Source organism: Schistocerca gregaria, chromosome 1, assembly GCF_023897955.1.
Source record: "Schistocerca gregaria isolate iqSchGreg1 chromosome 1, iqSchGreg1.2, whole genome shotgun sequence".
Taxonomy (NCBI): domain Eukaryota; kingdom Metazoa; phylum Arthropoda; class Insecta; order Orthoptera; family Acrididae; genus Schistocerca; species Schistocerca gregaria.
The window spans coordinates 347,980,885-347,996,323 of record NC_064920.1 but is presented as its reverse complement, the minus strand read 5'-3'; the positions used below and the strand labels follow the sequence as shown (position 1 = coordinate 347,996,323).

The 15,439-nt window shown below is 46.2% G+C and overlaps 1 protein-coding gene across 1 annotated transcript in view; it reads right to left on the bottom strand.

The window, feature by feature from the left end:
• Positions 1–201: 201 nt before the first annotated feature.
• LOC126345073 (uncharacterized) overlaps positions 202–15,439 on the bottom strand; it is a 30,251-nt gene continuing 15,013 nt past the window's right edge. The window contains exons 3-4 of the mRNA XM_050002073.1: positions 9,386–9,545; positions 202–883 (exon numbers count right to left, since the gene is read on the bottom strand). Of these exons, the coding sequence (XP_049858030.1) occupies positions 841–883; positions 9,386–9,545 (203 nt within the window). The 3' untranslated portion in view covers positions 202–840. The remainder of the gene's footprint in view (positions 884–9,385; positions 9,546–15,439) is intronic.

Below are 15,439 nucleotides of genomic sequence, written 5' to 3'. Positions count from 1 at the left end.
TGCTATTCTTTCCGGTAGAGTCTGTATACATCCTGAAGCAATGGCGAAACTGCTCGAGTTCCACTTACCTTTTTTCGAAGATTTGTGCACGTTTATTTTTTTCTGACTCCCAGTGCAGAAAATGATTAGGAGAGCAAAAATTTTATCCGAATGAAGCGATTATCCGTCCTGAAAACAAGTTTCCTCAAGAACTGAAATCCGTTTCTTCTCTGAGAGAATTTATTTTGCACAAAACAGATTAGCTGCGCTGTAAAGGAGCTTTAACTACAATTCAAAACAAGGTTTCGTAAGAGTTCAAAAAATGACATGTCACCGGAGTGACTTCGTAGTGCACAGCGGAGATTACACTGAAAACAAATTTTTTTTGCCTCTAAAAAAGGTTTGTCATTTGCTACGTTTTTATTAAACCTACAAATTCGCCGGAGTACGTTATACATCAACTGGGATTTCTACACCAAGGAGCCCTATGCAACATTTTGAATACTTTCAGTTGGCTACTGCGTGAACGAATATACATGTACTAAGAGAATGAGTATACATGTTCATCGTAATGTGTAGTACAATATTGAAGATAGTGTAGCTTACATGAATGATATGAGACTGTCACAGAAGTGTTACTATTGGTACAAACACATGTATGTATCAGTCGGTCAGCGGCCGTTTGTACTGTAGTTTTGACACGGCCATTGCGCGACTGTGGCAGTCTGTAAATGCGACACAACTGCAGACTGACGCCAACAGAAGACCGCCGAGCTGTAGCGGGTTCTGCGGCTGTCGCATCTGCGGACTGCGGCGATGGCGGAGCGTAGTCTGCGTCTGGGAGAGTTCTTCTGACACCGGTTACGAGAAGGCAAGAGGCAGCACTCTCAGATTATACCCGTTTCTGGAACAGTAGCAATCGGTTTTTCAGTACTCTCCTTTTAACAAGTACTGCAATACAATAAGAAACTAATCACATGTATTGAAGTAAATTTTATTGCGTTCTTTATCTTCTAATAAAGTAAGTAAAATTAATTCCACCACCATTCCCAGAGGACCACTTATTTCCAACCGGCCGCCGTGCCATCCTGTGCCATAGGGCGTCATTTGGATGCGATATGGATGGGTCCGGAATTGGCAAACCGCTTTTCCACCCGACCTTCGAACAGCAACTTATCATCCCAGTAGCTCCTCGATTGGCTTCGCTGATGCACCCGTCTCCAATCCTACCACGAAGGAAACGTTGCTGGCAACACTGGGAATTGAACCCCGGTCCTAGGCACTGCAGTGAGACGCGCTGTTCGCTCAGCCACTGAGGCAGATAACAGTAACTGTCATTCGTCTTTTGCAACATCCGCACTAAGCTGTCATCCTCTACATTTCATAGACTCCCATGGTCCTCAGTTAACATAATTGCAAGGTCAAGTGTAGGAACATGAAAACTGTGTGAAATTCTGAGGAAGAGAGTCGGCCGTGTCCTTTCAAAGGAATTATCCGGCATTTGCCTGAAGCGATTTATGGAAGTCCCGGAAAACCAAACTCAGGATAGCCGAACGCAGGCTTGAACCGTAGACCTCCCGAATGCGAATCCAGTGTGCTAATCACTGAACCACCTCGCTAGGTGTGAAATTATGTTGCGTGAAAACCTGTATAGGAGTGGAAATAAATTTCGGTCCAGGGTACTTATAGAAGAGCCAGTGGACACATATAAAGCATAGGAGAAATGAACAATACTCAGTCAGCATCATCTACCTTTTATTAATGGAAACAATGAGTCAACCTAAAAGTTCTACTACAAATCCCTACATATCTAAATCAAAACGACTAAAACTCTTTATTTGACATGCACAGAAATATTGTGAAAAAAGTATTAAGTTACTTAAATTAGATTTATACGGTCATGCGAACCTTCTTGCACACAATAATTTCAAAGCGCAGCATGTTACCTTTAAATATCATTGCCCACAAAAGGTACTACAAAGAAAATAAGTCCTATCACGATGCTGTTCCTCTGACTGGAAAAATGGTTTCATTTTGCACTACTGCATGCGAAATGTCTTAGAACAATTCAATTTTCGTGCAAAGCACAGAACAATTCCATTTTTTCCAAATTTTACATTAGATTATCCCTGAGGGCGAAGACTACATCTTCACTGCTGGCCCATATTGTGGCAAGTGACCGAAACTGTTAGATCGCACATCATTCACTAGCACAGGATTACATGTTTACTTCTTCTTCTGGCCTTTTGGGCCAGCTAATAATCAAACCCAGGATTCGTCTTCCCAGAAAATAAAAGTCCATTTACAATGTCCCCGGTAGAACTAGCCAAAAAATTTGTATAACAATTCACCTTCAAGACTTTCTCTTACCGTTTATAAGTTGTTTCGTTCTACAATAAAGGAAAATCGAATCAAACTGCTACACTGGTAACTCAAGCCCACAAAACCTTGCAAGATATCTGCTAAAGATGCACACTATTCAGAAACTTTACACCAGAGACAGGAGAGTATCGCTGTATATGAGAGTTTAAATGTTGCTTGAAAGCACTAGTACTCATTTAGGGACGAACCTTGAAACATGTTGCAAAAAAACAGTGTGCAGTTTCGATCTTGCTGGAGCAACATTGCCAAATAAATTGTCAATCAAAATATTTATAGCGAAGCAAATAACTATTACTATTCTTTAACAAATAGCTGAATCATGTTAGGCCAAAAAGAATCAGTTGCAAAAACGAAGCGTAGTTTCCAATACAAGATAAACAGTAAAGCACTACCAACAGAGGATGAATAGTTAAAATATTGTCAACGTAATATTTATTATCTCAGACTTGTTTATCATACCAACGACATTAGAATTTTCTAAAATTTATTTGTACCATACCCGCAATAATTGAGTTTTATGACTGTAAATTTGTAGCTTTCCACACACACAGTTCAGGTAGAAATTTTTTCCTGGTGTTAAAGTTCTAATACATGCAGCTGAGGTGATGGGCAGAATTCATACCAGCGCTTCACCTAATGTTGTAACAATCGATCTTTTCGAGTAGAATGGAGCTGCCGTTTCAATAGCAACACTCATGGACACGGTCAGCAGCCATTTACATATTCCATTTTTGGGTGGTATTACAGAACATACACGTATACAAACATCGTGAGCCCACAACATTGTGCTCACTGGACCAGTTGCTAAGTTATCATATGTCACACGTTTTGGTTGGAAATAAAATTTCACATGACGACAGGACAAGGAAAATGTACACTACTGGCCATTAAAATTGCTGCACCATGAAACTGACGTGCTACAGACGCGAAATTTAACCGACAGGAAGAAGATGCTGTGATATGCAAATGACTAGCTTTCCAGAGCATTCTCACAAGGTTGGCGCCGGTGGCGACACCTACAACGTGCTGACATGAGGAAAGTTTCCAACCGATTTCTCGTACACAAACAGCAGTTGACCGGCGTTGCCTGGTGAAACGTAATTGTGATGCTTCGTGTAAAGAGGAGGAATGCGTACCATCACGATTCCGACTTTGATAAAGGTCGGATTGCAGCCTATCGCGATTGCGGTTTATCGTATCCCGACATGGTTGATCGAGATCCAATGACTGTTAGCGGAATATAGAATCGGTGGGTTCAGGAGTGTAATACGTAACGCTATGCTGGATCCCAACTGCCTCGTATCACTAGCAGTCGAGATGACAGGCATCTTATCCGCATGGCTGTAACGGATCGTGCAGCCACGTCTCGATCCCTGAGTCAACAGATGGGGACGTTTGCAAGACAACAACCGTCTGCACGAATAGTTCGACAACGTCTGCAGCAGCATGGACTATCAGCTCGGAGACCAGGGCTGCTGTTACCCTTGACGCTGCATCACAGACAGGAGCGCCTGCAATGGTGTACTCAACAACGAACCTGGGTGCACGAATGGCAAAACGTCATTTTTCCGGATGAGTCCAGGTTCTGTTTACAGCATCATGATGTGCAGCCACGTCTCGATCCCTGAGTCAACAGATGGGGACGTTTGCAAGACAACAACCGTCTGCACGAATAGTTCGACGACGTCTGCAGCAGCATGGACTATCAGCTCGGAGACCAGGGCTGCTGTTACCCTTGACGCTGCATCACAGACAGGAGCGCCTGCAATGGTGTACTCAACAACGAACCTGGGTGCACGAATGGCAAAACGTCATTTTTCCGGATGAGTCCAGGTTCTGTTTACAGCATCATGATGGTCGCATCCGTGTTTAGCGACATCGCGGTGAATGCACATTGGAAGCGTGTATTCGTCATCGCCATACTGATATATCACCCGGCGTGATGGTGTGGGGTGCCATTGGTTACACGCCTCGGTCACCTCTTGTTCGCAGTGACAGCACTTTCAACAGTGGACGTTACATTTCAAATGTGTTACGACCCGTGGCTCTACCCTTCATTCGATCCCTGCGAAACCCTACATTTCAGCAGGATAATGCACGACCGCATGTTGCAGGTCCTGTACGGGCCTTTCTGGATATAGAAAATGTTCTACTGCTGCTCTGGCCAGCACATTCTCCAGATCTCTCACCAATTGAAAGCATCTGCTCATTGGTGGCCGAGCAACTGGCTCGTCACAATACGCCAGCCACTACTCTTGATGAACTGTGATATCATGTTGAAGCTGCATGGGCAGCTGTACCTGTACACGCCATCCAAGCTCTGTTTGACTCAATTCCCAGGTGTATCAAGGCCGTTATTACGGCGAGAGATGGTTGTTCTGGGTACTGATTTCTCAGGATCTATGCACCCAGATTGCGTGAAGATGTAATCACATTTCAGTTCTAGTATAATATATTTGTCCAATGAATACCCGTTTATCATCTGCATTTCTTCTTCGTGTAGAAATTTTAATGGCCAGTAGTGTATTTCTCTGCCGTGATCTGAAGGAGTGCCGGATGTTCTTGACGCCATGCGTTGTTAGAAAGTAGTGCCAGGAATTTTCCGGGTCAATGGGTTGCTGCACTGAATACACGTTCCTCACTGCGATCGACGGTTTCGATGATAATACATCGTTCCGCTTAGCATCACGCCTAAAAGATTGTTCAAATGGGTCTGAGCACTATGGGACTTAACACCTGAGGTCATCAGTCCCCTACAACTTAGAACTACGTAAACCTGACTAATCTAAGGAGATCACACACATCCATGACCGAGGCAGGATTCGAACCTGCGACTGTAGCGGTCACGCGGTTCCAGACTGAGCATCACGCTTACAGTGATGGAAATTTCTATTTTCAATATAAGTAATATTATGTGTGAAAGTTGAAACTCTGACAAGTCACAACTGTAACTGATGTGTCAGTAGTGCCAACATTCGTCCCACGAGTAGTGTCAGTAATACTTATTAGTGAGACATCACTTCATACAAATAGTTTTAATATGTGATGCGTATTGTATAATTTTTGGGTCAATTTCGTCCAGGATGATCACTTCATAGCCATCTGTTTGAACTGTCTGACACTTTGTTACGTCATGTAGATGGGTGAGAATGACCGTCAGATTTATAAAGGAACACTTAAAGTAGAAATAAATACTTTTTTATATACATGGTAAAAGTAGGCTGTCGTTCATGAATATATTGTATACACAGGGAGATTCTTGGATGTATACGGGAACGTTTTTTGCAGTAACGACAGTTAATTTTCCGCGCGGGGTAGCCGCCCGGTCTAGGGGCACCCTGGACGGTTCGCGCGGCTTCCCCGTCGAAGGTTCGAGTCCTCCCTCGGGCATGGACGTGTGTGTGTGTGTGTGTGTTGCCCTTAGCGTATGTTAGTTTAAGTTAGATTAAGTAATGTGTAAGCGTAGTGACCGAAAACCTCAGCAGTTTGGTCCTATAGGAACTTACCACCACAGATAATTTGCAGACGAAAAATCTTCTTCCGGTTTTTTCCTTTTTTTTTGTTTAGTCAACGTTTTAGTCAATAATTAACGTCAATATTTTAAATATGAAAACAAAGCATGCGGAAAAAGTGCTATAACCGTTCGTGACTAAAGCTGACTTTATACATATTTTAAAACTAAAAGATCAAAAAGTGTCTTCTCTTATGATCAAGTCGACTGATCTTGCAAATTGATTGGGTGGGATACTTGTGACCTACGTACCTAACTAGGTCGATGTTATCATTTGAACCTGGGTTTACAAAGTTAAATTTTTATTTGTATAAGGATTTTATCACGATGGCAAACGTAACAAGGGTATCATAAATCAGTACCACAACACACTTACTCTAATGAAAAAAAAATTATTTATTGCTTCGAAATTCCAACATACAATGTGAAGATGGAATGTCTGTGATGTATAAAGAAACACAATCATTTCTGACATTCTTGAAAAAGAGAAGATGGTAATTAGATGTGATTTTCGTAGCCGGTCTCGGTGGCCGAGCGCTTCTAGGCGCTTCAATCCGGAACTACGCGACTGCTACGGTCGCAGGTTCGAATCCTGCCTCTGGCATAGATGTGTGTTATGTTCAAATGGCTCTGAGCACTATGGGAGTTAACTTCTGAGGTCATCAGTCCTCTAGAACTTAGAACTACTTAAACCTACCTAACCTAAGGACATCACAGACATTCATGCCCGACGCAGGATTCGAACCTGCGACCGTAGCGGTCGCTCGGTTCCAGACTGTATCGCCTAGAACCACTTGGCAACCTCGGCCGGCTGTGTGTCAGTCCTTAGGTTAGTTAGGTTTAAGTACACTCCTAGAAATGGAAAAAAGAACACATTGACACCGGTGTGTCAGACCCACCATACTTGCTCCGGACACTGCGAGAGGGCTGTACAAGCAATGATCACACGCACGGCACAGCGGACACACCAGGAACCGCGGTGTTGGCCGTCGAATGGCGCTAGCTGCGCAGCATTTGTGCACCGCCGCCGTCAGTGTCAGCCAGTTTGCCGTGGCATACGGAGCTCCATCGCAGTCTTTAACACTGGTAGCATGCCGCGACAGCGTGGACGTGAACCGTATGTGCAGTTGACGGACTTTGAGCGAGGGCGTATAGTGGGCATGCGGGAGGCCGGGTGGACGTACCGCCGAATTGCTCAACACGTGGGGCGTGAGGTCTCCACAGTACATCGATGTTGTCGCCAGTGGTCGGCGGAAGGTGCACGTGCCCGTCGACCTGGGACCGGACCGCAGCCACGCACGGATGCACGCCAAGACCGTAGGATCCTACGTAGTACCGTAGGGGACCCACCGCCACTTCCCAGCAAATTAGGGACACTATTTCTCCTGGGGTATCGGCGAGGACCATTCGTAACCGTCTCCATGAAGCTGGGCTACAGTCCCGTACACCGTTAGGCCGTCTTCCGCTCACGCCCCAACATCGTGCAGCCCGCCTCCAGTGGTGTCGCGACAGGCGTGAATGGAGGGACGAATGGAGATGTGTCGTCTTCAGCGATGAGAGTCGCTTCTGCCTTGGTGCCAGTTATGGTCGTATGCGTGTTTGGCGCAGTGCAGGGGAGCGCCACAATCAGGAATGCATACGACTGAGACGACTGAGGCACACAGGGCCAACACCCGGCATCATGGTGTGGGGAGCGATCTCCTACACTAGCCTTACACCTCTGGTGATCGTCGAGGGGACACTGAATAGTGCACGGTACATCCAAACCGTCATCGAACCTATCGTTCTACCATTCCTAGACCGGCAAGGGAACTTCCTGTTCCAACAGGACAATGCACGTCCGCATGTATCCCGTGCCACCCAACGTGCTCTAGAAGGTGTAAGTCAACTACCCTGGCCAGCAAGATCTCCGGATCTGTCCCCCATTGAGCATGTTTGGGACTGGATGAAGCGTCGTCTTACGCGGTCTGCACGTCCAGCACGAACTCTGGTCCACCTGAGGCGCCAGGTGGAAATGGCATGGCAAGCCATTCCACAGGACTACATCCAGCATCTCTACGATCGTCTCCATGGTAGAATAGCAGCCTGCATTGCTGCGAAAGGTGGATATACACTGTACTAGTTCCGACATTGTGCATGCTCTGTTGCCTGTGTCTATGTGCCCGTGGTTCTGTCAGTGCGATCATGTAATGTATCTGACCCCAGGAATGTGTCAATAAAGTTTCCCCTTCCTGGGACAATGAATTCACGGTGTTCTTATTTCAATTTTCGGGAGTGTAGTTCTAAGTTTAGGGGACTGATGACCTTAGATGTTAAATCCCATAGCGCTTAGAGCCATTTGAACCATTTTGTGCAACAGATGACTGCGCCTTCTACAAATATACAGCTCCTTTCTTGATCGCTTTCAGCCTTGATCCACTCGTTCATCAGATTTGTCTCCAATAAAGCACATATGGGACATCATCGGACAACAATTCCAGCGTCACCCACAAACAGCATTAACCGTCCCAATATTGACCGACAAGGTCCAAAATATGGTTGAAATGGCTCTGAGCACTATGGGATTTAACTTCTGAGGTCATCAGTCCCCTAGAACTTAGAACTACTTAAACCTAACTAACCTACGGAATCACACACATCCAAGCCCGAGGCAGGATTCGAACCTGCGACCGTAACAGTCGCGCGGTTCCGACTGAAGCGCCTAGAACCGCTCAGCCACCACGGCCGGCGACTAGGTGCAACGTGCATGGAAAGCCATTACACAAACTGACATTCAACACCTGTACAATACAATGCAACCATGTTTTCAGGACTGCATTTAACATTCTGGCAGTTATACCGGTTATTAATGTACCAGCATTTCACATTTGCAATGGCTTATCTCGTGCTTACATTGTGATCTCGCAATGTTAACCACTGTGAAATATGTCACCTAGATAATTGTATCCAAAAAAAATTATTACTCCACATTAACTACTTTTTGGATTTCCAGATGTGTGTGTCGTGGACACTCCCATCTCCAAGATGATAACAGCTTTTCTCACAGGGCAGCTCGCGCAATTTCCCTATCTGACGAACGCCCGAGCATCCTTTAGCATATGAACTAGCCCGCTGAATTGTCCAATTTCAGTCGCACCTCATATGTGTGGGACTACTTGGAACAGCAACTGCATGGTTCAGATGGCTCTAAGCACTATGGGACTTAACGTCTGAAGTCATCAGTCCCCTAGACTTAGAACTACTTAAACCTGACTCACCTAAGGACATCACACTCATCCGCGCCCAAGGCAGCAATCGAACCTGGGACCATAGCAGCAGCGCGGTTCCGGACTGAAGCGCCTAGAACCGCTCGGCCACTGCGACCGGCTCCTAGGGTGATTATTTTTTTTAAATCTAGTGTGCTTCTTTCAATGGAAGACGATGTTGTTATTGCTTCACATGAAGGAGGTTAGCCACTTCCTACAGAAGTTCCCTGGTAGGAATGAAGCAGTGAGGGGTGAGCACAGTACTCACTGCGCGAACTGCAGGCGGACGCAGCGGCCCGCCTGGTTACGATAGAAGCCGTCCCTGCAGCGCCGTCTGCGCTTCGCCGGTGTGGTGGTGCTGGCGGGGGTCGTGGTGCTGGTGGCTGTGGCGGCGGCGGCGGCGGCGGTGCTGGTGCTGGCGGGAGCCTCTGTGGAAAAAGTTCGAAACTGTGTACTAGCTACGCACGCTTGGGCGTCCGTACACATTTATGCAAGAGCGGGCAAGCTTTCGGAATTTTCATTCATGGCATAAGCGATTCCGTGAGTTTGTGAACGTGTCGTAGACCAGAACCATATTTTACAGGCCGAACACAAAATGTATTGTCCACTATCTGACCTTGTATTGTCAGTATAGGAGCACTAACCGCAAAATTGGTTGGTCAACAGAGCTCAGTGGCTTCGAGCGTGGACTGGTCACTGGATATCAGTTGAGTAACAAATCGAGTGGCCGCATGCCCCTGGCGCAGGCCGCGACTAAAAAAGGGCGGAGCGAGCGCTGAAGAATCACTCTTCCGGCTCACTCTGAAGATGGCTAAATGATATGCAGCAGCACACCCGAAATTTAATGAAGCGCCTTAACCTCATATCACCCATAAAAATAGGAGACTGCCAGAATCAATGCATGTACTACAAGTTTTTCTTCAGTTATGACAGGGACGCATATGTGCTCAACTAGTATTGTGCACACTTAGCATTCGAAGCGTGCATTCCACGGACGGGTTTACGGGTGCTTACTGACACACCTTCTGCTTCACGATCCAACAGAGTTACTACTGTGTGAACAACTCGGTGTCGAGTTCCTTGGCCAGCTCTTGTGGCTTGAACAACAGATACGAGAGGATCATTCCATGAAATATGAAGGTTTTGTTACATCCGTAAAACGTACTGTTCCTTTGTTTAGTAGCTTATCAGCACAGATCCCATCATCAAACCTTCGCTGTATATAGTGTCATATTTACGCCTATCTGTTTCTTTTCTTTTTATTTTCATGTTATCACATCAGTATAGACTGTACAAATGCTACGCCCATAACCATAAAATGAACCTAGAAAGTTTCTCTCTCTGACGACTGTTGGAAAACATTTCTCTGGATATTTGTTCAGTCTTTAGAGATAACCACCACGCTGCAGCACACATTAAACGCAAATCTGCAAGTTCATGTAATCGATCATCCTCAACACTCTATCACAAAATTTACCGTGGAAACATCACAGATAACTGAATGTTGAATTTCAAGATAAGATCATCAACGTCGATGCAACAGACAGTTGTTTACAGATTTACGTGTTTACAAACACGCCCCTAAGTCGGATTACTCATTCAAGACTTCGCACTGCCTGAAATATTTATTCAAAGAATCCGTTATTATCATAAGTTGTCACCCACGTCACTCTCCGCCATCTGAGACTAGCACTTCGTAGCACTTACATCCATCCCTTACACTTTTTGACTTCTACGGTTTCATCTAGTACCACACAAGTTATTCCGTGATCACGCCTTAAAACATGCGCTTTCATCTTCCCCCTTCATGTAGTCAGTTCCGCATATTTTTTCCTCCCTGGTTCTGTGAAGTAATCCTCATTTCTTATCTTATCAGACTGCCTACGTTTTGGCAACCATCCGTAACACTACATCTCAAACATTCGTATTTTCCTCTTTTTCCGGATTTCCTCCGAGTTCATGACATATATCCACACAGGGCTATGCTCCAGAAGTACATTCCCAGAATGTTCGTCCTCAAGTTAAGGCCTACAGATGGCACTAGCACACTCCTCTCAGCGAGAAATTGGTATAAGGCTAGCCCCTAAGGTTTGGAGCACTGCGAAAAATGACAGCCAAATTCTGCTCGTACCGAGTGTTCGGTCTAATCTGGAAGGAAGGATGCAAGAGTACTGTATCGGTGACCGATGTAATACCATTCAGTTCTACCGTTGCTTGTCGGCTAACACTAGGACATATCCTTTCGTCACATTTAAAATGTGTTGGGTTCGAAAATTAATACTTCCATTTTGTTGTTGTTCTACCCTGCGGAATCCTCATCAAACCTGCGTAACTGTTGCAAGTTATCTCTATGAGCCGTGGTAAAAATTGCTGTTTTGAAGAGCGCGCCGCAGCGTGTAGTGTGACGCAATCGTCCTCCGTTGGTGGCGGTGGCGCCGCTGTGGCAATCGTAGATTTGGTGTCTCCCTCTGGTATGAAAGCGGAAAGGTAGCCTGTTCACGTGCATTTAAGGGGCGCTATGAGCTCGGCAGTTGTACGATCTCATTCCTTTCCCCCACCTCCTCCTTTTCCTTGAAAGTATACGGATCCTGTACACCTCCCGCAAACTCGACCCTCCTCACCCGCTTGTCTCGCCCATCCTCTCCCAAACCCCACCCGCTGCTGCGCCTCTATTCCCACGTCCCACCCGGTCTCCATCTCTCCACCCTCCTTACCCTCTCCCAAGGTGGCTTCCGGCAGCTCCCCCTCCCTGATGATGTCCTCCTCCCCTCCATCTACCCCTCCTATCAACTTTGATCCTCCCTCCCTCTTCCCCTGTCTGTTCCTTTGGGCACCGTCCCTCCCTCCTCCCTTTCTCCCCACCCCTCCCCCGGGCTTCCCCTCCCCTGTCCCTCTCCCCCTCCTCCCATCTCCTCAGCCATTGGCATCTTTGTCCTCTCCTCCCCACCCTCTCCCCCCTCACCTTTCTTCCCCTCTTGGCAGGTCCCCGGACTCGCACACGCTACGTGGACTTCCGCGCGCGCCGGTGATCATCGCCATCTGTGTCTCGTGTGTGTGTGTGACGTCGTTTTGTGTTTTTAGTGTCCGCCGTCACGCTTCTACGTTCACTTGTGCCATCGGATTCATCAGTGTTCTGTGTGCCGTGTCAACGTGTTTTCAGTGTCGTTATCGTCGAGTGTGAACGGGTCCGTGTTTTTTTGTGTATCTGTGACCACTATTTTTTAGCCCGTCACTATGTTCCTTCTGTTTCTCCAACCTGTGTTCTGTCATTGTCAACACTATGGCTGAAGAGCGGCTTAGCATGCCGCTGACAGCCTACCTGTTTGTATAGGTATTAAAATAACAATAAAGGGAAAAAAACTCGGCAGTTGGTCAGTTAGTCTGAGTCTGTCAGTCTGGGCGAGTCTGGTCAGTTTGTCAGCCAAGTCAGTCTGGGTCTGTCTCTCGTCCGCATTGGTGAGGCGGTTAGTGTCTGTCTGTCGTCCGGAGTGCTGGTATGTGTTAGGCCGCCAGTCTGCTCGAGTTTGCTCAGGCAATGGGCATTGGCGGTTGGATCGATCGGCTGGTCGGTCGCGCACTGCGACACAAGATGACTTGTCCGTCGTGAGCGTCGGCGCGTTTGAGGTCGCCACATGAGTCCAGTGGGCCGCGCCGTATAGCGAGAGGTAGTGGCTTCACGGCCGACACGAGAGTAACAGGAGTCAACCCACGACATGGGTCTGGCCGGCGCGAGCTGCGACGCCGTGAGACGGCAGATCGGCGTGCCTTCTTGCGTCCGTTAAAGCGGCTGGCAGCGGGCGGTTCGGGAGAGCGTTTTGGGGGTGCTGCGCCAGGTCTTCGCCAGAAATCGCAGTTATTATAAGTTATATGATTCGTGATATGTTGTTTCAGTTACTTGTTAAATTCTACTTTTCTTGGTCAGTTTCTCGACGCCAGTTTGTTCGTCTGTCTTTCGTCCACATTTGTTAGGCACCTAGTGTTTGTCTGTCTGTCGGTCTGCCGTACGTTAATAGCTGCCTCTGTCATGTTTGTCGGATTTGGTTAACGAAATTATAGATTCCAGGTGTAAAGGCCAAATTCCTGAAATATCTTTTTAACTTGCCTATCATCTCTTGAAGCGGTATATGTGTAATGTAGAGCATGTTGTACATTTCATGTAAGTCTGAATTTCATGGATTTTATTTAAATAGTCATTTTTATAAAGTTGCCACCCTTCCACCGTTAGAGTCCTTTTAAAAACAAATTGCACTTTCGGTGGCAAATAATTTCTTAGTGTGAGTCTTTGTACCATTTCCACCCCTCTTACGGGTTGCATAGTTAATGTGTTTGAGTGAGTTATTAAAATTTTTTAGTTTACAGTAATCTGGTGTGTTGCAGATTTGCACCAGTGTAGTCTTTCAGAGTTTGTTGTGAGCGGTCGTGACTACGGCCGTGTTGAAAGGGAGCGGCAAGGTTCTCCCGAAGGCTCATACTGTCAATATTGTTCTTTCTGCCTCTAAATAAAATTGTAACTTGATATTTCGAGGGTGATTTTCTGCTTATAAATTTTAAATCTGTTTTTGAAAAGGCTTTTATGAATAAAATTCCCATTTGTTAAAGGTAATTTCATTTTCATCAGTTACTCCCTGGCAACTAATTCCACGCTTAAATGTGTTAATGTTCTTGATGAATCGCTAGTAAATAAAATAAATTCTTAAGAGAAGATTTTGAAAGTAAATTCACGGTTCACTCTATTTGAACCTACTTAACATAGTCAAGACTAGGTCCTTCACTACAATTATTACACTAGACACTTCCCTTTGTTGTCAAAATGCCAGTTCTTCGATGCCTCAGAAAGTGCCCCATCAATCGATGGCTACTTTTACTCAATTTATGCCATAATTTTCTTTTCTGACCAATTAGATTCAGTATCTTCTCGTCAGATATTCGATCTACACATCTAATCTTCAGCATTCTTCTGTAGCACCACATCTCAAAAGCTTCTATTCTTTTCTTATCAGAAATTTTCATCTTCCACGAGTCACTTCAGCACAATGCTACACCCCAGACAAGTACCTTCAGAAGACTTCCTTACACAGGCGAGGGACGTTCAGTAAGTAATGCAACACACCTTTTCCTCGGTCCATTTCGGTTGAAAAATGCTGGTATCGTGGGATATTTTCGCTTCAGCTCCTGTGGTTTCATGAAGTTCCGACTGGCGGTGGCGCTATATGTAGCCTTCAAAATGGCGTGTGTAACGAAGGTGAGTTCCAACCAGAAAGCTGTTACTGACTTTCTTTTGGCGGAAAACCAGAGCTTAGCAGATATTCGTACGCGCTTGTAGAATGTCTGTGGGGGCCTGGAAGTGAACAAGAGCCAGGCGAGTCGTTCCGCGAGGCGTCTCTCATCATCGCAACAAGGTCGTGCAAACCTGTCCGATCTCGCGCATGCCTGCCGGCTGCACACAGCCGTGACCCCCGCAGTGTTGGAACGTGCGGACACTCACATTCGAGATGAACTATGGACCACAACAAACTGTACGTATGTGCTGGTAGTGAGATGACACTCGTCCACCAGTTGGGATACTCAAAGATGTGTGCCCGCTAGGTTCCTCGCCGGATAACAGAATACCATGAAGAGCAACAAAAGACCATCCGTGCGGAGCTACTTGTGCGGTACAAGGCTGATTGTGACAATTTTTGTCGAACATCGTCAAAGGCGAAGAAACATTGATTCATCGCTTCGAACATGAATAAAACGGCAGTCCATCTATTGGCCTCACACCACCACTCCTCGGAAGAAAAATTTCCCAGCAGTACACTCAGGTGGTAAAGTACTGGCGACCGTCTTCTGGGACTCTGGAAGGGTTATACTGTTTGATGTCCTCGGTCATGGTGCAACGATCAACTCAGAAGTGCATTGTTCTACCCTCATGAAGTTGAAGAAAGGGCTTCAGAGTGGTCGTCGCCATAAAAATGCGGACGAAGTTCTCCTTCGTGACAACGCAAGGCCTCATCCAAGTCTGCACACCCGGGAGGAGCTCACAAAACTTTTTTGAGCTGCTCTTCCTCATCCACCGTACAGCCCAATCTCGTACCTTTAGACTTCCACCTGTTTGATCCAATGAAGGAAGCATTCCACAGTAAGCAGTTCCCGGGTGATGGCAGGGTTACTGATGCAGCAAGGAGTTGCCTCCGACGTCGACTAGTAGTGTGGAGCAGTGCTGGCATACAGGTCCCTCCAGCAACGTGGCGTAAGGCCGACGCGTTGAATGGAGATTATGTTGAAAAACAAGGTTTTGTACCAAAACACTGGGGGTAATATGGCGTATTGGAAGCCTAAA